This window comes from Sorex fumeus, unplaced genomic scaffold (assembly GCF_029834395.1).
Source record: "Sorex fumeus unplaced genomic scaffold, SorFum_2.1 ptg000009l, whole genome shotgun sequence".
NCBI classification, from domain to species: Eukaryota; Metazoa; Chordata; class Mammalia; order Eulipotyphla; family Soricidae; genus Sorex; species Sorex fumeus.
In genome coordinates this window covers 22770851-22794882 of record NW_026606066.1, presented here as the reverse complement: position 1 = coordinate 22794882, position 24032 = coordinate 22770851, and the positions used below count along the sequence as shown (strand labels likewise).

Genomic DNA, 24032 nt, shown 5'->3' with positions numbered 1-24032 from the left:
TTCACAGTGCTTTTTTTTTTATTTTGTAGGATTACTGCTATTTATTCAGCCACTGATTAGCTGATTGAATTGAAATTCACAGTGCTTTAAGAAAATAAAATTTGGGAAAAAGGTAAAGCACTATGATGCAACATGCTTTTGGTTTAACATTAATTGCTAAAATGTTCCTGAGTGTAATAAAATAGTCTATAATTCAACTACAGCTTGAAATAGTTCAGTTTAATTCTGTCACTAATTCTGACATCCTTCATATTGATTAGCCCAAAATCAAACAGCTTCACCATGTATACAGTGACTTGTTTATTTTTATTGAAAACACAAAGTAATACTAAGGAAAAATGTGTAAATAAATTAAAAAGCATTCCATGTCCCAGTACACTAACAGTGAATTTTTGTTTTGCCTGTTACCTTTCACATGCACAAGGATTTTACAAAGTCACAATCAGTGTGTGCATGCCATTTGGTTTTGCAGTTATTTTACTCACCACAACACATCTATATTTCTAGTCTTCCAAATTTTAACAGCAATATAGTATCTCACTATACTTATTAACTCACTTTCTCCCATGACATGCACAATTATTTCCATTTTTCTACTATAAATGTAGACATAAACATCCTCATGCATTTATACACTTTTAAAATGTTTCATTTTTATATTATTCTTTAGGTTGCAAATCGCTAAAGTAGAATTTATGGGGCAAAGACACAGTCATTTTAATGGCTCTATGTAGTACCATACTGCATTCCCCAAAGAGTGTGCCTATTTAAAGTGACACCTTAGAACTGCATTAGACCATTTAAATAATTAAAAAAAAAATCAAAGCCTTAGGTAGTATTAAATATCAGTATTGAAAGTTAAAGATAATTACTGTATGTACTTTTTAAAATAAAGAATGTAGTAAATAGATAATCTAACAAGTCAGGAAACATTTAGATGAATTTAACAATGCTTCCCAACTTTCCTCAAATGGAAAATGATCCTGCAGATACACTGAAGAAGATGGATGGAGGTTTTCTGATCCAGAAGGTCCAGCTACCCAGGGCATCTCTGCCTACCCCAAGAAATACTGGGACCACCATATGTGGGTACCGTTGTGACCCAAAAGTACCAGTGTCAGGGAGTTCTGATTATGGGAGGTCAAGGGACTCCATCCACGCCATAAGTTCCACTTAGTGGCAGAGAAGGGATGAGTGCCTATTTCTTCTCATCAGTGTATTTTCTACTACATCACAACTCTTCTTACATGCTTACTGGCTCTAAAATTTAATTTTATATGTAGATGTATATCTATACTTCAGTAATAAAGAGAATTTCCTAACATGCGTAAACTAAAGATAGCTAAACTAGCATTTTATATCACAGCCCAAAAGGATCAGCAAATAGGTCAGCAAATGTTTTGACAGTTTTCTCTGAAAAATTTCAGATTTGTCATCCTTTTAAATCGTAAACCCCGAACATTAATAATCCTTCGCACGTATCATCGTATCTCTCTGATAGACAGCAAAGAATAATAAATTACACATACTACAAAGGAAAGAGATTTATAGTAGAACTACAATCTAAATAATTAAAAAAGTCAAAAAAAAGTAGTGTTGATTTTGTAGAGGTAGAGATTTCCTCCTCTAAACTTTGAATTCCTGCTAGCTGACATACCATGATTTTTACATTACAAGGTCATGAGAGACATTTCATTTCACAGAACAACTCTTACTTAAAACCAGTGTTGATGCTACCAAGAGAAAAAAATTCCATTATTTTACCTTTTATCAAGTATTCAACATTATCAGCTCAGAAAAGCAGAGACTACTGGTGTTAACTCCACTGATTCAACTGCAGATTTACTAAGAATTTTCTTGACCATTAATCATTGTATCTAGGAGTTCGGGGGAGTGGGGCAGTGATAAAGAATGAGAATTTACCTGTTATGTACCAAAGCACAGTAACAAGAACTCCAAACTCCACATTCCTGATGACTACTTCCTGGACAATAATTATTTGGTCATTTTCATCGATATAATCAAACATTATACACACAAACACATCCATGGGACCGCATGGCACTAGGAAGATTCCCCACAATTTCCCACTTATTGAGATCTGGATCGTATTTCTCAATGCTTTGAAGGTATGTTCCCTTCGAGTATGAGTAGCCGCCGGTGACATAGATACAGCCATTCATGATGACGGCCCCACACTCCATCCTCCTTTCCATCATGGAAGCGATCTCTCGCCATTCGTTTTGCTCAGGGTCATAGCATTCCGTGATTGTAGTTTGTCCACCAACGAGATAGAGTTTATTTTCAAACGGAACAGAACATAAGCCGTATTCTATTAAGATCAAAAAAGCAGAGAACAAAATGTTATTAGGATGATGAGAGAGCTCAGCATGGCGATGCAATAATATCTTTCACAATTCATCAAACTGAAGCAAAGCAGAGGTGGTATTCTGACTCTAGCACTGAGCAACAATGAGCTTTCTCCAGATACCGTAGCTGGAGCTAGATGGGAAAGTGCCTGTCTGCTTTCCCTGGATACTGCCCCTATGTGTGCAACCCCAGACATTCCAACAGCCACGACAGCCAAAGAGAGGAAACATTTCTGTCCTCCCTCACCTGACTCAGGTGATATGTCATTCTTTCTCAGTTCACCTGAAGCTGCACTACCGGATGCCAGGGAGAAGCTCATTCCTAGACCACTACCTTTCGGGGAACTCCTGGTACAGATGCCTTTTATTCCACATGCTTGTGCAAGATGGCCGCAGTGGAGTCTGACGGGAAAACCCATGCAGGAACTTCTGTAGGTTACTTCAAATCTTTGCCGCTCTGAGTACTGGAGGCTCAAATGTCAACTGCGCCACACAACATTACTTGCCCATCTCTCTGCTTCCCGGGCAGGTTAAAGAAACGAGATATTTAAGAAACACATCCCCAGACTGTGGGGAACTCAGTCTATGAACCTAAGGAACTTGGAGGGCATCCAAAGGCTCCTGTGAGTCTGCAGTCGCCCTGTGGGGGCTCTCTGCGAAGTGCTTTCAGCTGTTCTGCCTTTCACCTGTTGCCCTCCTTTGCAAACCTGCTGGCTCCTAAGGCACCGGAATCTTGTGCAACACCCCATTTTACTCCCCCTTCCAGGCAAGACTTCCAGGCATCCAGAGGCCAGGGTCAGGAGGGGCTCTATAAGGGACAACATGAGAGGCGCCAATTGGTGTTTTGGTTTGGTGCCCACACATGTCCCTCGCCTTCTCTTATTCTCAACTGGTTTCTTCTCACATCCTATTTCTTTTATTCTTCTTTTTTCCCACAACATATTTCTTTTTAAATTTAGTTAAGTTTTTGGGGGGCCACACTCAGCAGTGCTCAGGGATCACTCCTGGTGAGGCTCGGGAATTATATGGTAGAATGGGGAGGGAACCTGGGTTGTCTGCATATAAAGCAAAGTGCCTACCCACTGTACTCTCTCTCCAGCCCACACCCCATCTCACGCCTAAAATGTTCATTCTTTGGGACTATCAGCCACAAAGTTAGGCTTGCAGGTACAGACTGGAGGAGAAGACCCAACAGGGCACTTCTCTGACTGCAAATAAATAAGCATTTCACTTGCTGTCCCTTGGTCGTTCTATCTGCTTGAATCTCTTCTTTGCCAAATCTTTCACATCTTCCTCTTCTTTGTCACTCAGGTCTCATACTACGGTCATTTCCTCCACTTCTTGGACGATCCAAACAGAAGTAGCCAGCCAAGTATCTCCATCATACACCACTTAATTTAATTCTCCCCAGAGAAATTTTCCAATACAAAATATGTATCTTGGTTACTGTCCCTCTCCCACTTCAAACAGTTCAAGAACTCTGTCCTACCCACTACTGTTTCTAGCTGGAGAATGACAAGTGGCTGCTGCCTTGGAAGGACTCAAGAGGTATTTGCTGGATTTTGTACCCTTTGCGTCCCAGGGTCCCAAGATAACATCTGCATCCCATGTGTGAGGCCTTTAGTTCGACCCTTGGCACCATAGGGCTGGAGCGATATGTGTCCCATTAATGTGGGAAAGGAAGCTCATAATCTCCTCTTTAATGTGATCCCATTTAAGAACTGAAGAGAGAGCCAGGGAGCTAGCTTAAAGGGTTAAAGCACATGCTTCGCATACAGGAGCCCCAGTTTTATTGTTTGTGCTTTGGGGTCACACACTACTGAGTACTCCTGGCTCTGCACTAAGGTGTAATTACTGGCAGTGTTTGGGACCAGATAGGATTTCAGGTATCAATCCCAGGTCAGGTGAGTGCAAGGCAAGTGTCTTACCTGCTTTAACATCTCTACAGTCCCAAGGAGTCCCAGTTTGACCTCTTGTTACATATGATCCCCTATCCAGCACTAAGAGTAGTTTTCTGAACACCACCAGCTGTGACCTCAAAACCAAAAAGCAAGATAACATCTGCATCCCATGTGTGAGGCCTTTAGTTCGACCCTTGGCACCATAGGGCTGGAGCGATAGCACAGCGGGTAGGGCATTCGCCTTACAAGCGGCCAACATGGCCGACCCAAGTTCGATTCCTCTGCCCCTCTCGGAGAGCCTGGCAAGCTACCGAGAGTATTCGGTATGCCAGACACAGTAACAACAAAGTCACCAATGGAGACGTTACTGGGCCCGCTCGAGCAAATCGACGATCAACGGGAGGGCCTTTACCTTTTACCTTTACCTTGGCACCATATGCCCTCGTCTTCTGTCCAGGATTGTTCTGTGTGGCCCTAGTAGCTGCCAGCACCTCTGAGCCTGAGGCAAACCATTCAGGCTGCAATGCCAGGAGTGCTTCTCCTCTCAAAAATATTTCTTTTGAGGGGGTATGGTGCCACCAGCAGGTCAGTGGATACCTGTGAGGCGAGTATATCAGCAGCCTCATGGCACCTTCAGACTTCCAAATACCCCAAAATTGCTGCCGTGCCTTTGGCCAGACCCCAAAAGCTTGGGCCAATGTTTACCAAGAAAGTAAACGGCCAAAAGTTAGGTATGTGGGAGACACACCCACAAACCACCTCTGGCTCAGCTATATAATTGGAGGCATGGCCTCTCTGGTTCCTGATAGAACTGCTTAATGGCCATGATCCTAGAGACTCAGGAACAAATCTCAAAACCCAACAGCTTTTGGCAGAAATGCATCCAGTCCCTGCAGTAGGTTACCAGCACCGGGCCACCCCAGGTGGGAATAGGTTTTGTGCCTTGGCCTGTTCCCCCTGGCGGCCTGGTGGCCGTCATCCTCCAGAGGCCACTGGACAGTCAGGTTTGGGCCCACAGTGACGAGACAAGAGGGACCTCATGTGATGGGGGTGGAACCGACCCTTTTCTTTTCATCCCAATGAGACCCCGAGTTGCTGCCCACGAATGACCTCTCTGGTTCCTGATCAAGCTGCTTAACAACCACAATCCCAGAGATTCAGAAACAAATCTCGGAATGCAGCAGGTTTTGGCAAGAAATCCCTCCAGATTTAATTGTTAAAATTTCAGAGTTTCAAAATTGTGCGGCCACTACTGCAGCTGCATGACATATGTTATTCATAACCAGCAAAAGAAAACAAATTGTCTACTGTTGCCTTTTTGGCAGATCTGAGTGTTGGGATAAAATCCCAAATAATAATGATGGGTCTGGTGTCAAAATATTGAATGTAATCAAAGTAGAGAGAGAGTAATGTGGAAATCATCTGCCCCACAGGTAGGGGGAGGGTGTGGGATGGGGGTATTCTGGGGCATTTGGGGGTGGAGAATGGGCATTGGTGAAGGGACGGGTGTTTCACTGAATGACCAAGACTTAAACCCAAAAGCTTTGTAACTGCTTTCATGGTGATTCAATAAAAAAATTATAAAAAATGGAAAAAAATACAGTGGAGTTCATGCAGAATTCAATCAGCTAATCAGTGGCTGAATAAATAGCAATACTCCTACATGAAAAAAATTCTTTTGAAAAAATATTATTATTATTACCTTTTAGGTTGTTACAAGATTGCTATAGTACCAGAGAAATTCTTTTATGTTTCTCTTCTGGGCCACACCAAGTGGTGCTCAGGGCTTACCCCTGGCCCTGCACAGGGATCACTCCCAGTGGGTCTCAGGGAACTATGTATGGTACAGTGGACATAGGCAAGGCAAGCACCTTAATCCCTACACTACATCTCTTGTCCCCAAAGGTGAAACTCTTATCAGTAAAATTCTTGCTATTAGGCTCTGAAGGCTAAGAAAGATCTCACAAGATGGGCATTTTTCCCTTTAAATCCAATTCTATGCATGTAGAATTTTTATAGGATTTAACAATCTTCAATACCATGAAATATTGCCTTTATGAATTATCTGAATATTTCCATCAAATGTTTGTGAACATTAGTAATGATTCAAAATTGTTTCTCAATTTGTATGATTCGGTAATGGGCTTACAAATGATACCAAAAAAAAATTTTAGGGGCTGGAGTGATAGTACAGTGGGCAGGGTGTTTGCCTTGCACACAGCTGATCCTGGTTCAATCCTGGATCCCATATGGTCCTCCGAGCAACACTAGGAGCAATTCCTGAGCACAGAGCCAGTAGAAACCCCTGAGCATTGCTGGGTGTCCCCCCAAAAAAAATTTTAATAGGGGCCACCCTCAGCTGTTCCTGGGGGCAGGGGCAGTGCCAAGGCCAGGTTGTGTGAGCCTGATAGTTTGCTGCTCAGGGCCACACGCATCAGCACTGGGAAAAAGGGAGTGGGTGGCACGCAGTGCTAGGAATTGTAGAAAAAGACATGCTGGACCAGCATTCTTCACCTTTTCTGTACATGCAGACCTGCATGACTCCACTGATCAGTGGCTGAAGACCCCTTTACTAGACCACTTGAACTCTCTCTGGCTCACTTCTATTCTTAAAAGGGAAATCACTTTATTTTTTTGACTTACAAACTTTTGTGGGTTGGAGTGATAGCACAGCGGTAGATCATTTGCCTTGTGCACAGCCATCTTGGCTGAGCCGGGTTCGATTACTTCGCCCCTCTCGGAGAGCCTGGCAAGCTACCGAGAGTATCTCGCCCGCACAGCAGAGCCTGGCAAGCTACCCGTGACATATTTGATATGCCAAACACAGTAAAAATTGTCACAATGGAGACGTTACTGAACAAAATCAATGAACAACGGGAGGACAATGACAATGACAAACTTTCATGTTTGGGTTTCAGTTATACAATGATCAAGTACGCTTCCCTCTACCAGTGCCCATTCTCCACCACCAATGAATCCAGTTGCTCTTCCACCCCCCCAACTCCTCCCCATCCCACCCCCACCCCACCTGTATGGCAGGGCATTCCCTTTTGCTCTCTCTGGGAAATCACTTTTCTGAGCATATCGAAGCTTTCTTAAATTATTCAAAGTTTACAAGTAATCATTTATTTGATTTAGGATTCTCATACTAAGTATCAAAATCTTCACACAGCAGTCAAAAAAAAGAGCTTAAAATACATTGATTCTTGGGGCTGGAGCAATAGCACAGCGGGTAGGGCCTTTGCCTTGCACTCAGCCGACCTGGGTTCGATTCCCAGCATCCCATATGGTCTCCTGAGCACTGCCAGGAGTAACTCCTGAGTGTAGAGCCAAGAGTAACCCCTGTGCATCGCCAGTTGTGACCCAAAAAGCAAAATAATAATAATAATAATAATAAAATAAAAAGTTCTTAAAAAAATAAAATACATTGATTTGTTGATTATTTTTCCAAATCATTGAACAACACAATGTTCTTTTATTGCTGATACAATTTTTCCCCCTCTACTGTAAGGGCTTTTCCCATGTTGGTTACGTTGGGAAACTACTGAGGCAAAGGGACCATATCTTACTTATTAAGCTCCTAGCTCAACACAGTAAGAGAGAATACTCAGAAAGATCTGGCAAATGAATGTGCGAACACTTTTAAACCAAGCACAGGAATGACACCATCTGTCATGGGTCAGAGTTTACCCACAAGTATTCCACATAAAGACTTGGAAGTGGCCCCCCCACGAGCAGCTCTCCAGTACGGCCATGGCTGCAAAGGCAAAAGGACTTAATCTAGAGCCCAGCAGCTTGCGGCAGAAAAGTCAATGGACCATGCGTTAAACTACAGTGCTATGCCTGCCTGGGAGGGAAAAGGTGTTGCTCCCTTCAACGGTGGTGCTCCCTTCAACCTTCCCTCCCTCTTCCCCACCTCCCCCCCAGCAAGGTAGCCACTGCCTCAGAGCTTATTGGAAAGCCAGGTATGAGCCGGCGGTGATGGGGCAACTGCAGTCTCATGGGAAGGAGGATGGTATCGGCTTGTCCTTCACGCCCTACCGAGGTAACGAGCTGCCCCCCACGAGCGGCGGCTCTCTGGCACAGCCATAACACCAGACGCACAGAAACCAATCTCGTAATTATCTGGCTCTCTGCAGAAATCCCTCCAGACTTACCTTGGAAAATATCAGAAATCCAAAATCATATGGTTCTCATAACCAGCTATAGAAAACAAATTATTTCACAATGCCTTTTCAGCAATTCTGATTGTTGGGGGGAAATTCTAAACAATAATGGTGCATCTTTTGTCGAAACAATGAATGTAGTCAAAGTAGAGAGAGTTAAGTAGAAACCATCTGCCTCATAGGCATTGGGAGGAGTGGGAGGGGGGTATATTGGGGTTCTTGGTGGTGAAAAGTAAGTACTGGTGAAGGGAAAGGTGTTTGATCATTGTATGACCGAGAATTAATCTTGAAAGTGTTGTAACTTGTCCCACAGTGATTCAATTAAAAAAAAAAAAAGGAAAGAAAGAAAAAAAAAGATTTGGAAGCCTGTATTCAGTGTTACAGGAGTGAAGAACAAAGCCATGGAAGGACTGAAGGACAATCATAATATTTTCAGGTTTCAACATCCATGAAAATGATTTCCATTTTTCTTTTTCAAGGATGTGGTTCAGTGATAGAGTACATGTACCTCCCATATGAGACCCAGGGTTCTAGCCTCAGAAAAAACACTTTTTTCCTAAGATTTTTCTTGTTTAAAGACAGTAGTGGGTAGGAGAGATAGTACAGGGGATAAGGCACTTCCCTGCACAGAACTGTTTCAATTCCTGACACAGTACATGGTGCCTGAGCACTGTTGGGCTCACCCCTGAGCACCTGGCTTTGAGCTAATACTACCCTTTCCCACCTCAATCTCACTTCCAAAAAGAAAGGACTATAAAGCTTATCTAACTGTCCCTCATTTTACTAGAAAATAAGAACCAAAAGCTTAAACCACTTACAAAGATGAGGTATGTAAATAAAGGCAAGGGCCAATAGTCAACTCCCTCTCCCACCTGACACAGGACTTTCTCCTTGATGACTTACTGTTTTTTCAAACTGTTTCATGCCCTCAGTTCATCTCTTCTCTAAAGCTGTTTCCTAAAATTCTGCCTCTAACAGCATTATTGGCCCTACAATCCAAGGTATCTCTTCAGTGCATCCTCACAGCCATCCTCTAAGCAAACAATTCCCCAGGCATCTCTCCTGCATCATCCAACCAGCCCTTCACACTGAAATGCACAACGAACTCATGGGGCCAGAATGTGGTGAGAGCAGAGTGCATGTATTCCATGTATGAGGCTGAGTTCGATTCCTGGCACCCACAGTTCCATAAGTGACTCTGGGGATGACGCCACAACAATTAAGAAACAAACAAACTGAGCTCATCATCTCTCCTCTCCTTTCTTCCAACCAGCTTCTCCTCCTGTGCTCCCCTCTTTCCAGTCAGTTAAAGCTGAACGACTGTCAACTCCTTTCTTTCCTTTATTTATAGCCAAACAACACAGCCATCATACAATACTATTAATGTTGTGTCTCTAATAATCTCTCCTATCCCATTTTCTACTACAACCACTTCCTTGGGTTTCAGCATCTCTCCTGGTTCATTACATTAGCATCAGCAGATCTCCCTGTCCCCATCTCTCTCCCAGTGTATTCCACTTCACTTCTTTACAAAAGTAAACTTTCTATTGACGTGTGATTAACACTGATCATTACATTAATTTCAGTTGTACACAAAATTGATGCATTATTTATATACATCTGTGAAATAATCTAGAATCGATGACCCATCCTTCCTTTGCTCTGAAACTTCTGTGATAGTTCTCCAATTAAAATATTCTCCAGAGCTCTAGGAGACTGCACAACCGTTAGTATACATGGTAGGTCTAGACCTGGGTACAATCCCTGGCACCACATGGTCTCCTAAGGTTGGCACAAGAGGGACTCAAGTTTTGAACTGCAGGCCTAGTTGGCCAAGTATCACTGGCTGTGGTCACCAGAACTCCTGAATGCTGCCTGGGAATCCCCAAATAAAAAGTTCTTCAAACTGCCACTTAAATCCCTCCATATGTTCTCATGGAATTCTACCATTCACCCTTTCACATCTCATTCATATAGTCTCCTCTTCTGCCAGAAAATCCTTTCTCAAAACGACTTTGCTTAATTATAGCCATTCTTTAAGGCTTAAATAATTAACAACCTACTTCTGGAAACCTTTAATGATTACCATATTCCACTTAATTACACACAAGCTTTTTCTGCCCTCAATTTCAATAGCACTTATTTTCAAGACTGTCCAGCATATTCCTGTTATGTAAACATATTCGCTACTAATTTGGAACTTCTGTGGTAACTGAGATGTGCTCTTAATTATTTTGCGTCAGAAAATAATTGGAATGGTAATTTACCCAGATAAGATTTTACTAAATGTTATTATTAATTTAATTATTATATAGTATTATCTAATGGAATATCAGTACCTTATTTTTCAACTATATAAAATTACCTCACCTAAAGTTATAAGAAAGAAGATAACATTAAATTCTCTTCACTTCCAGGGTGAGATACAACTATTTTCACACACTTTTTTTTTTTGGCCTTTTGGGTCACACCTGGTGATGCACAGGGGTTACTCCTGGCTCTGCACTCAGGAGTCACTCCTGGTGGTGCTCAGGGGACCACATGGGATGCTGGGAATCAAACCTGGGTCGGCCGCGTGCAAGGCAAACGCCCTACCCGCTGTGCTACTGCTCCAGCCCCCACACACTTTTTTTAAGGAAATTGTTTTGGATCACTTTTAGCAGATTAGTCATAACAAGAAATACAAAAAAATTACTTAGCACCTGCTTTAGGGGCAGATTTGGGTGATGGTGGTGGTGGTGGTGGTGGTGGTGGGAAAATTCTACATAATGGTGGTGGAAAGGTGTAATGGTGGTTGGATCGTTGTTGGAATATTGAATGTAATAAATTATTGTGAACAACTTTTTAAAAATAAAATTAAAAAACAAAGAAACAAAAATTGCTCTAGAAAATACAAAACTGTGCTTAATAATGCTGGCACTACATTTTTTTAATTTGTTAAATAAATTAAAATTTCTTTATACTTTAAAATAAATAAAAAAATAAAAATGAAATAAATTCTCTTCACAAATAATAATCATTTCTACAGCTAAAATCATAGTCAATGATGAAAAACTGAGAGGTCAGGAACAAGGACAGGATGCCCACTCACCGCTGTTACTCAAGACAGTATATTATGTCAGAGCAGTTAGAAAAAGGCAGTTAAAAGCATTCAAATTGTAAAGAAGTAAAAGTTACAATTTGTGCATAACATACATAAGAAACCTTAAAGAATACACTAAAAAACTGTCACTGTCACTGTCCTCCCGTTGTTCATCAATTTGCTCGAGTGGGCCCAGTAACACTGTGAGACTTGCTACTGTGTTAGGTATATCGAATATGTCACGAGTAGCTTGCCAGGCTTTGCCTTGCGGGTGAGATACTCTCGGTAGCTTGCCGGGCTCTCTGAGAGGGGTGGAGGAATCGAACTTGCCGGGCTCTCTGAGAGGGGCGGAGGAATCGAACTTGGGTCGGCCGTGTCGGCCACGTGCAAGGCAAACGCCCTATCCGCTATGCTATTGCTCCAGCATAACTAAAAAAAAAAAAAAAAAAAAAAAAAAGGAAAATCCAATTTACAATTGAATCAAAGGGTATAAAATATCTGGGAATAAATTTAAGTAAGGAAGTAAAGACCAAACACCAAAAGCTATAACGTATTGCTGAAAGAAACTGAAGAAGACACAAAGAAATGGCAAGACATTGTGTTTATCTGGACTGGAAGAATAAATATTCTTAAGAGTTTTGCCTGTAACTGTTCTGCAAATTCAAAGTATCCTCCTCAGAGCACCAAAATTTATTTTTACAGAAGTAAAATTTTAAAAAATCCTAAAATTTTAGGGCTGGAGCTATAGTACAGCAGGTAAGGCATTTGCCTTGCATGCGGCCAACCCAGGTTCGATCCCTGGCATCCTGTATGATCTCCCGAGCACCAAGAGGAGTAATTCCTGAGTGCAGAGCCAGGAGTAAGCCCTGTGCTGGGTGTGACCCAAAAAAGCACGCACAAAAATAAATTCTAAAATTCGTATGACCCCCCCACACACACCTCCCCCCATACCCCACAAATAGTCAAAGTAATGCTGAGAAAAAAGACAAAAAAATGGAGGAGTCTGGGGGCTGTCCTCTGTGTTTGTCCCTTCATATGCTGCCTATCTATTACACTACTTACTCTAAACAGTATATTTCATCCAAGTGCAGTAATACAAAAGTCACTTTTTCTGAACTGTTGGCCTATTTTATTTCTTTTATATAAATGTGATTTTTCAGAAGTTGCTTTTAAAGCAACTAGTCCTATTCTGCATGTAGTAACTTTAATAAAAACTTCCAATTGTTACAAATAAAAAGGAGGTATCAGGTTCTCCAACTTTAAATTATACTATGAAAATAATCACAACATCATGGTACTGGAATAAAAAAGACATATTATCAGTGGAACTGATAACGGATGGCAGAAATTAATGCACGTTGTATAGAAAACTAATTTATGATAATGAAGCCAAGATCATATAATGGAGAAAGAAACATCTCTGAATAAATGCTGCTGAGAAAACGTGGATAACCTGTAAAAGAGTGTAACTAGACTACTACCTATACCATCACAAAAATTAATACAGAGGCTGGAGCAACAGTACAGTGGGTAGGGCGTTTGCCTTGCACACATCCCAGATGATCCCCTGAGCACCACCAGGAGTGATTACTGAGTACAGAGCAAGGAGTAACCACTGGGAATCACCGAGTGTGACCCCAAAAGCACAATAATAATAATAATAACAACAATAATAATAATACAAAAAGGATTAGAGAATTGAATGTAAGACCTAAAGCTATGGAATACAAAGAGGAAAACATTAAGTGGGAAGTTTCTCAACGTCAGCCTTAGCAATGTTACTTGTGGATTTAACTCCAATGGTCAAAAATAACAAACAGGGCTATATAAAACTAAAACATTTCTATTAAGCAAAAGAAACCATCATTAAGAGCTGGAAAGTGTACGGCACGTCAAATGCCTGCTGGCACATGGGTGACCTGGGTTTGAACTCCAAGCATCACACTTGGTTCCACAGTGATCCCTGTCCACAGAGCTAAAAGTAAGATTTGAGCACATCCAAACGTGGCACAAAAACCAAAAACAAACAATAAAAGAAACCATCATCAAAATTAAAAGACAATTTATGAAATGGGAGAAGATAACTTCTAAATCACACCTTGTCAAGAGGCAAAAAATATTCAAAACTTCAAAATACAATTGATTCTTAAATAACATGGAAGTCTAAGGCAGGGACCCACACACAATTGAAAATATTTGTACAACTTATAGTGGCACTCTTAAGTTCCGATCTGTGTATTCAACCTATTTACACATGAAAGTGGTTAATTCTGTGAGCATGGAATCCTTAGACAGAAAAAACAAATTCTGCATGTTTATGTACCTACTGGAGCAACAGCATAGCGGGTAGGGTGTTTGCCTTGCACGCAGATGACCTGGGTTGAATTCATCCTCCCCTCTCAGAGAGCCCAGCAAGCTACCCTGAAGTATTCGATATGCCAAAACTAGTAACAACAAGTTTCACAATGGAGACGTTACTGGTGCCCGCTCAAGCAAACCGATGAACAATAGAAGGACAGTGCTACAGTGTATGTACCTGTGAAATTCAAACCTATGTTGCTCAAGAGTCAATTGCCTATAAGTACAGCGGGGAGGGCATTTGCCTTGCACGTGGCAGATCCCAGTTCAACCCCCGGCAACCCTGAAGGTCCCCCAAGCACCACCAGGAGTAATTCCTGAGTGCAGAGCCAGGAAGTAACCCCTTGAGAATCGCAGGGTGTGACCCAAAAAGAAAAAAAAAAGTCAATTGCCCATAAAAAATACTTACACCAACAACAGAGAAGACCACCAGGCTCAATGAGTCAACATGATAACACCAACACTAATGTCAGACTTTAGGAACATCATTATGAGATATAGCAATTGTCACAAATTGACTCATATTCATCTAAGCTTCGATAATTCTATTTGTGTTTGTGTTGTAAAAACAAAGTGAAGTAGATTTATTTGTGCCTGTTAAGGGGCAGGCTGGGGTGGTGGGTAGAGAGCTGGAGGACACTGGTGGAGGGAAGGGCACATTGGTGGCGGGATTGGTGTTGGAACAGTTAATGCTTGAAACAACTGTATTATGAACAACTTGGTAAATAACAATGTTATAATAAAAATTGTTAAAAAAAAAGATAAAAAGATCATGGGGTCTCAGCCTGGCTATGTCTGGCTATGAAACTAATTTCTAACAGCACCAACCTTGGGCAGCCCTATTTACTCCCTCTGCACCTCCGTGACCTGTAAAATAAGAAGCAATCAACTCAGGATTGCTGCAAGATTTAAACAGACTAATATACATTCACTGGAATAGTTAGTGCCTGGCACATACTGATTGGATAAAAGCTAGCTGTTACTCACTATGAGCCGTTATCACTGCTTTTCATTATAACATCATTACTCATAGCAAGAAAGGCGGTAGTGTTTGGGCAAAGACATCTGGGCAACTATTCCAAGATGTCTTCAGAGCCAGGACAGCCAGCAGCTCAACTGTCCGTTATGCTAGCCCATGGCACATGGAGTTGCACCATCATATCCAGCTGTTCACCCACTGAACCAGGAGACCAGACAGATGACATATGGAGAGAGTACTAAAGCAGGCGGGCTGCACCCAGAAGGTGAGGCAGAATGCTTAGACTTTATAGTACAAGTTGTACAATCAGATGGTCTAAATTTGAACCCTGGTCTACCACTCTGAGACCTTAAGACAACTTACTCTCCTTTCTAAGTTTTCATTTCAAAATATGGGGGAAAATATGCAAATAATACCTATTTAAGAGTTGTAGTTAGAATACAAGTTGCAATATCTAATCTATTGCAAGTGCTCAAGAAAGTTACTTACTTTACTATTATTTCTAGATGGATCACATTTTGTGAATTTCAATTACACTCTCTAGTGAACTATATAGCTGATCTTATATGGGAAAATGTTTTGAAGCAGTATGGTGACATGAATCTCGCCTAATGAAAAAACTTAAACACATGATATAACTATAACAAGATATAATGTATGCTTTCCCCTGAGCTCCTGACAAAGAGACAAGTCAAAGACAAAAGACAACACAGAAATAGGTTTTTCCATGTGGGCAGACAAAATGTCATTTATGACTGCTATGTTAAGGCCAGCACAGGGCTCTGCACATCGTAGGAGGGAGTACTCAACTGTTATTGAAATCAGAAAGAACATGCTTCTAAAAGAAGAAACCACCTCCTGATCTGAATTAACAGGTACCCTTCTCAATTATTGATATACTAGTGCTGTTTACCTACTTCTAAATAATTGTGTTTTATATTATGCACACAGTAAATGAAAAAAAACAAAGTAAGTGAAAAGGAAACACATGAAAAGAATCAACAAAGAATCAGAGGCTTAAAAGGTATGTTACAGAAAGATAACACGGCAAGTATTTGTAGATGTCACTGTCCTCCTGTTGTTCATCGATTTGCTCGAGCGGACCCAGTAACGTCTCCATTTTGAGACCTGTTATTACTGTGTTTGGCATGTTGAATATGTCACGGGTGTGGGCTAAATATTCTTGGTAGCTTGCCGGGCTCTCCGAGAGGGGCGGAGGAATCGAACCCGGCTTGGCCGGGCTGGCTGCGCGCAAGGCAAATGCCCTACCGCTGTGCTATCGCTCCAGCCCCATTTGTAGATGTAACCAGAATAAACTGATTATTATTAAATTTCTTTTTTGGTTTTTGGGTCACATCCAGTGGTACTCAGGGCTTACTCCTGGCTCTGTGCTCAGAAAATCACTCCTGGAGGTGCTGGGGGACCATATGGGATGCCTGGGATCAAACCCAAGTTGGCCACATGCTGTATAATCTCTCCAACCCCACATAAATATGTACTATTTTGAGACTCCTAACTACAATCCATATTAGACTATTATATATTTAGCATTTTCTATTTCCAGTACATTTTTTAACCATCTTTTTATGTTGATGGTCTATACCACAAACATGTCCTAATTACGACAGCATTTTGTTACCTGGATGTGGGCTAGAAGTGATAAGGCTCCACTCATTGATGTCCGAATTGTAGCTCTGGACTTTGTCATAGGTGCAGCTTCCTCTGTAGCCACAGTGACCGCCAATGACATAGATGACTTCATGTAAGACACAGGCAGTAGCATTCCCCACACCTGTGTGTTCATTAAAAACCACATCTTTAAGAGATCTTTCATTTTGCAGTAAATATTGGGTCTTACAGCAGATGTAAGGTACTAACAGACAAGAACAACAAAAATACATGCTTCTTTTGGGAGGACCACAGTCATCACTCCTGGTGGCACTTTGTGAAACATGTCAGGCCACAGACCAAATCCAAGCCTTCTGCATGCCAAACAGGTACTTCAGCCCTTTGAGCTATCTTCCCAGCCATACTTGTACTTTTTTAAAAGAGGGTAAGACATTCACACAAGTAATTAGAACACTGAGTACGGAATGGAAGCACTGTAAGAAAGGAATAAATGAACTACTGTGCATTTCACAGCAAGGAAAAATTGTTTTCTATTAGAGAACTCATGGCAGAAGTAAAAAAATTTAACCTAGACCTTCACAGAAGGATGCTAGGAGGTAAAGGTGAGGGTGACATCCTAAGGACAGGGCAAGGCAAGGCCAAGGGTAGGTTGCCCAGTTGGATTCCAGCACCTCTAGAGTTGCTGTAGGGGAATCAAACTTGGCAGAGAAAAACTTAAGACACGTGGCTAAGATTCCTGATGCCCAACTAAGAAATCTGGAATGAAGTCAGTCAGATTTTTTAAATTCTTTAACAAAGAAGGGGAGGCACTACAAAGAAGAAAGGTAAAACCGGCTCCACTGCCAAGTATTGAAGGTCAGATGCAGACGAGGACTTGAAAGGGAAGGGCATGGAGACACAGTTTAAAAGGACAGGTTTCCATAACTGAGTTGGAGACAAACAAGAACTTATTCTAAGGTTCTGAGATCAGAAAACTGGAAAATACTGGGGCTGGAGAGATAGTACAGCTGATAGTACCAAGATTCTATCCCCCAGCACCCATATGGTACCCTGAGCCCTGCAAGAGTTATCTGTGAGTGTAGAGCCCTGAGTACCACTGTGTGTGGCTTAAAATACCAAAGCCAAAATCCAGAAAACTGGGAAATAATGATGTGGGAGGAGGAGGAAGAGGAGGAGGAAGAGGAGGGACTCAGAGGAAAAGAGAGGAAGGAAGATGAAGTTTTTTTTAGCTGAAAAGGTAGATTTGGCCTTTCAACCAACTTTTACTCAACAGTGTTCTGTCTGTGTGCAGTTCAATGCCTTTGCTCTTTTTTTTTTTGCTTTTTGGATCATACCCAGCGATGCACAGGTGTTACACCTGGCGCTGCACTCAGGAATTATTCCTGGTGGTGCCTGGGGGACCGCCATACGGGATGCTGGGGATTGAACTCTGGTCAGCCACATGCAAGGCAAATACCCTACCCACTGTACTATATAGCTCCAGCCTCAACCCTTGCTCATTTCTATGCCAAAATAAAAGTGAATTTATTTGCAAAGCAGTTATATTAGTGGGGCAGGAGTTTCTAAAGAGTCAAGTACATATTTATTTCTTTTCTATATATTATTAAACCTACAAAGGAAATGAATCTGAAATTTAACTATACCCAATTCAAGATCTCTGTATCAAACGAGGTAGTTGCTTCACTACATGAGGACAAATTAAACAACTGGAGAAATGTCCCTTCTCCAGATGTCCTTTCTAAAGGAGTTTACAACATGTCCTTTCTCAAAGTTCTGCACAAGGCCGGTCACTAGAAGTAGGATTCTCCAAACGAACCAAGAGGGAGTCTCCCAGAGCCTACAGAGGCCTTTGGCACTTCAGACTTGGTTGTGGGAGGGATGGCCTCTGGGCAAGGAGGCTTCTCCTCCACTCAAGGCCACAGAATCATCCTAGGTGCTTCTTTCCAGCCCACAGGCATACACCTCCATCCTGAAAGAAGTCCTTAAGGTTACAAAGCCACCTGAAACTCGTTTCACAACTAAGAAATGGAAGCAGGGACTGGAGCAATAGCACAGCGGGTAGGACATTTGCCTTGCACGTGGCTGACCCTGGTTCGATTCCCAGCAACCCATATGGTCCCCCGAGCACTGCCAGGGGTGATTCCTGAGTGCATGAACCAGGAGTAACTCCTGTGCATTGCTGGGAATGACTCCCCCCCCCCCCCAAAAAAAGGAATAAAAAAAAAAAGAAATGCAAGCAGCAGTGTCTTCATGTTTATAACAGCTGTAGAATCACTGGAACTAACCTTATTCCCTTTGTAGTCAGGAGATTCAGAATCATCCTGGGGAGGGAAGTAAAGGCAGGGGCAGAGCTCTAAGACACCCACTTCCAACCACTGCTGGACTTTGGGGGCATAATGAGAGCTGGAAAAGATATTTCTGGTATAACAAGGCTGATGTATTCTTCTCTCAGGATGCTCCTGACAATTAATTCCTAACACCGACTGACTGATTACTCTGTTTTAAGTGTTTCACGTGCACAAATTCAGTGAATACTCTCCAAACCCTAAGCTGCAAACTGTCATCTGCAGTGTACAGGGGGAAAAACTGGAAATGAAACAAAATCGTCCTGGTCAGCAGCAAGGAAGTGGGACACTGGATTTGGCCCCCAGCAGCGCGCCTGATCACAAGGCCCCTCTGCTTCTCTGGCTTCCTGCTTCCTGCGAGTTGTCCAAGGATCATACCAGGTCAGATTCCCAGGCCAGGTCAAATTCCCACACTCTCACTAGGATTAAAAAAGCAACAGAGAGGCCTGGGAAGAAACACTTGGGGTAAAATGACACAAATTTGGTAACAACCTACCAGTTGTTTTTTTGTGCAACTCTCCAGCACCAAAGAATAAATGTAATTTAATAGGATTCCAGTTTAAAGTTTCTTTCCCATTGGGAGACAAGAATAGGCCGACCCAGCATTGACCACAGCAGTAAATACAGTGTTTAAGTGTTTATCAGACAGATAGAGGGAATCAAAAGTGTTCTGTGGGATCCTACGCCGGAGGGTATGGAATGTGCCCTTCTCCTTTACCCGATGAAACAAGCCTTAAACCACAAAAGGCCCAGGCTTTTCAGTTACTGTCTTCGGTTACTGAGGGTATGTAATTTGTTATACCCTATAAGGCTCAAATCTCTTTTTGGGGGGCAATGAGTGAAGAGTGAGACAGAAAATTTGATGTCAGGGATTAAACTCCAGTCTTCATACATGCAAGGCCTGGGTGTTCAGATAAGCTGGGGATGTTCTACTCTGTTGTTGAAATAGTCTGGGAAAGACTTATTTTCATAAGCCACTCCAAAGACAACACTAGATAAGACTCCAGAGTGCTAAAGCCCTTTGTGACAACATGGAAGGACCTTGAGGGAAGCAAGCCACGTGATATAAATCAGAGAAAGACAAACAGCACAGATTTCACTGTTGTGGCAGATAAAGTAATCCAAACAAAATCCAAACCCTTAGATTCTGACTAGGGTAAGGTAGGTACCAAGCAGGGAGAGGTTTGAAGGTGGAGAAAGCAGGTTGAAGTGTCAATCGTGCAGTGGTGGACCTTAACTAGATTTTTCTGTGGATGTTGACAATGAGATACATACAGATATAAAATTGTAAACCTGACAGACAATATTATCCACAAGTTTTTTAAAAAATGCAAGAATAGTAATTTTTCTGGCTTAACTGGAAACATCTACAAATGCAGAATTGACATAATCTGTACTCACCTTTTATCATGTTGGCAATTGGAATCCACTTCTCTTTTAAGGGATCATAGAACTCAGCCTCTTCGGCTGGAGCCCCTTTCCTGTAACCACCTAGAGCATAGACACAGCCACCCAAGGTGACAGCACAGTGGTAATACCTGGCATTGAGCATCGGCAAACCTTCTGTCCATTCGTCATTTTCACTGTTGTAGATCCACACCGTGTCAAGTGCTTCGATATTATCTGTCCTGTAACCCCCGGTCACATAAATGTTGGGTCCCAGACATGTGACACCATAGCTCTCCCTAGTATAATCTGGTATTTCTGCTCCCTGAATCCAAACATTTGTCATAGGGTCCCAAATGTGGACCTCTGATAAAGGATGCCAGTAATAGCCCCCAATTATATACATTGTGGCTGTGGACCTCTGGGAAATCTCCTTATGCATAGGATTCAAAGCATTGTATATGAGTGAGCGTATCTTATTTTCAGTGAGTAAGCAGCTTCTTTGAAGGCTTAAAGCTGTTTTTAAATACACTGGATCTACATCCATATTGATATAGCTTAGTAGATTATAAAGGCATTCAATTCGATTTTCTATATCATGAGCTGTCCATTTAATAACTGGCTCTATGATCGCTTCTTCTTTCCAAACACTGAGATTCTTTCTGGATAAGATAAAGAGAAACTTTTCAAGGTTGATTTCTAGAAATTCTTCTTGTTGCCATACTTCCTTAAACCTTGAACACAGAATTCGTCGGGATTCCTTCTCTAGCTCAGGGCATACATGAAACTCTGCAAAGGAGTGCATGCCAATACAATTATCAATATCCAGGTGCCTTACCAAAAACTGCTCGCAAGCTTTCTTTACCGAAAGGAACTGGAGCAGATCAGCTGCTTCAAGCAGGCTTTGAACATTTCTTTTAGTTATTTCGATTTGGGAAGTGTATGCATAATTTACCAGGGCTTCCAAAATATCATGGTGGATGCCAGAGATTTTTATTTTATTTTTAAATTTTTCTTTCATGTCAGCTGTGAACATTGCCTTAAAATAATTGCTGCAAGCAGCTAAAACTGCTCGGTGGCAATGGAAGATGATGCCGGAAGGACACTGAAGGGTAATATCAGTAAATAATCCATCCAAGTAAAATGTTCTGAAGGCATCCAGAAAATCCACTGGATGCGCTGAATCCTTGAAAAGATAAATATAGTCTTCTTGTCCTTTTAGAGCCATGGCTGCAATAAACACGAAACAATAAGGTTTTCAATTTTGCATGGGACCTCAATGGCACATACTCCAATCATGGCAACTGATTGGTAACGGATCTGCTTCAAAGCTAGACTACATTCAGCCCTTTACGATTTTAAAAAAACAAACAAACAAAAAACAGGAGCCGTGGAAGGGCTGAATAATTAATAAAGCAATCAATTTAAATTCCGCGTGGCTCAGCATCTAAGACGAGGCCCCCAGAGAGTCCTCTGCAGAACCCACGGTGCCTTGCACCCCCACTCGCACCCGCCTCCGCGGCGTGCCCGGGACGAGACCCCCCTCCCCCCACTCCCCCGCCAACTCGGCAAACCGAGAGTTCGAGGGGGTCGCCCCGCTCCGGGCCCGGCTCGGGTGGGGCCGGCGGGGGGGGGGGTCCCAGTTCTCTCTTCCTCCCCCCCCCCCCCCCCCGCTCCCGTTTCCACGCAGATGCCAAGAAAGCGAGGAGAGCGACCCGGCGGGCGAGAAGGCACCTGGGAGAAGGGCCGCCTCGTGCCTGTCCGCGTGGGGCCGGCGGGCTCGGACCACCCGCCCCCCCCACACACACACACACCCCACCACCACCACCGCGGCCCGCGCCTCGGTCCCCAGCGGCCGCCGCAGGCTGTGGGCGCTGCGCGCCGGGCCCGGGGCCGCCTTCCCGCCCGAAGAGCGCCCCGCCCCGCGGCCTGGCGCGGGGACCCTGCGGGAGGGCGGTCGGGCCGCCTCGCCCCGGGGTGGGGGGAGGGGGGTCGCCGCGCTCCGCGCAGGTGTGGTGGGGGGCGGCGGAGCGCCGCGGAACGCCCCGCGCTCAGCTCGGCCCCGGAGCGGCGCGGCCCCGGCCCCCGGGTGTCCGCGCCTCCTCCGCGGCGGGCGGGCGGGCGGGCGGCGCGGCCTCGCCTTCCCGCCCCCGGCCTCGCGGACGGTCGGCCGGTGCCCGCGGGCGGCGGGGCGGCCCGGCACCTACCTCGGGCGGCAGCGGCGGCGGCGGCGGCGCGGGGCGCGGGCGCGGGGGGCGGGCGCGCGGGCTAGCGGCGGGCGGGCGCGGGGGCGGGGGCGCCTCCGGACCCTCTGACCATCTTTGGAAGCGGCGCGGCGGAGGCTGCCCGGAGTGCGGCTCCAGCCCCCCTGCGGCTCCTATTTTGGTGGCCCGGCGGCTCCCCGCCTCCACGGCAACGGCCCCCCACGCGTCCCCGGCGGGGGCGGCTCGCGGTAAGCGCGGGCGGTGGGAGCGCGCGGCGGGCGGCCCCTCCCCGGACGCGCCCCCGCAGCAGGTGGGACGGCTTTCCCCGGGTGAAGCCGCCGGGAACCCCCACGCTCCACACCCCCCAGCGTGCCCGGGACCTCGTGTGTGTGTGTGTGTCACTCGCTCCCTCTCACACATACACCACACACCCGCCTCCGCTCTCTGGAGTATGAGTGTGTGGCGCTCTCTCTCTCTCTCCCCCTCTCTCTCACACACACACATCCGCCTCTGCTCTCGAATATGAGTGTGTGGGTCGCTCACACACACACACACACACACACACACACACACATAACCTGCCTCTCCTCTCTGCAGTGTGTGTTGCTCTCTCTCACACACACCCGCCGCTGCTCTCTGGAGTATAAGTATGTTTCGCTCATTCTCTCACACACGCCTCTGCTCTCTGGAATATGAATGTGTATGTGGGGGAGGGGCTTTCTCTCACACCCCCACCTCTGCTCCCTGGAGTAGAAGTGTGTGTGTTGCTCTCTCTCACACACCTGTCTCTGATCTCTGGAATGTGAGTGTGTGTCACACACACACACACACACCTACCTGCCTCTGCTCTCTGCAGTGTGTGTTGCTCTCTCTCACACCCCCACCTCTGCTCTCTGGAATATGAGTGTGTCGCACACACACACACACACACACACCTACTTGCCCCTCTTTGCTGCTGTGTGTGTGTGTGTGTTGCTCTCTCACACACCTGCCTCTGCTCTCTGGAATATGAGTGTGTGTGTTTGTGTGTGTGTGTGCGCGCGCGTGTGCACGCGTCAGAGAGAGAGAGAGAGAGAGAGAGCGCTGCTCTTACACACCCCCAATCCCCCACCCCTCTTTGCTCTCTGGTGCATGTGTTTGTGTGTAACAAGCAAGGGCATGGGTCTGCTCTCTGGAGTGTGTGTGTGTGTATGTGTGTGTGTGTGAATCTCTTTCAAACACACCATCTTCCACCACAAATACCCCTTAGTGTCTGTTCTTTGGAGTGTGTGTGCGTGTGTGTGCGTTTGTGCATGTTTATGTGAATCCCTCTCTCACATACCCTGTACATTTTCTCTCTGGACTAAGTGCTCATGTGTGTGTCCTAAAGTGTGTTTGTGTGTGGGAATCCTCTGTAAACCAAGTGTATACGTGTAAGGGGGTAGGAAAGATGGATATGTGTGTGTGTGTGTATATATGCTACTTCCCTCATCCCTATTCCTTGCAAAATTGTACGTGATTGTGTTTGTTTGCTTGTGCACAATGCTTTTCCCTCCTTAGATATCACTCAGCAGAAAGACTGCCTTTAGCGTTGCCTTCAGAGTGTTAGAAGTTGCCCAGTATGGTTTTCCCAG

General features: G+C 44.1%; 1 protein-coding gene across 1 annotated transcript; it reads right to left on the bottom strand.

Annotated features, from left to right (window-relative positions):
* Positions 1-287: 287 nt before the first annotated feature.
* KLHL23 (kelch like family member 23) lies at positions 288-21551 on the bottom strand. The gene is made up of 3 exons (XM_056110294.1): positions 20231-21551; positions 16495-16647; positions 288-2332 (listed from the first exon to the last, which is right to left on the bottom strand). Exons 1-3 carry the CDS (start codon positions 21441-21443, stop codon positions 2022-2024), a joined length of 1677 nt encoding a protein of 558 aa, XP_055966269.1. The 5' UTR covers positions 21444-21551; the 3' UTR covers positions 288-2021.
* Positions 21552-24032: the final 2481 nt, after the last annotated feature.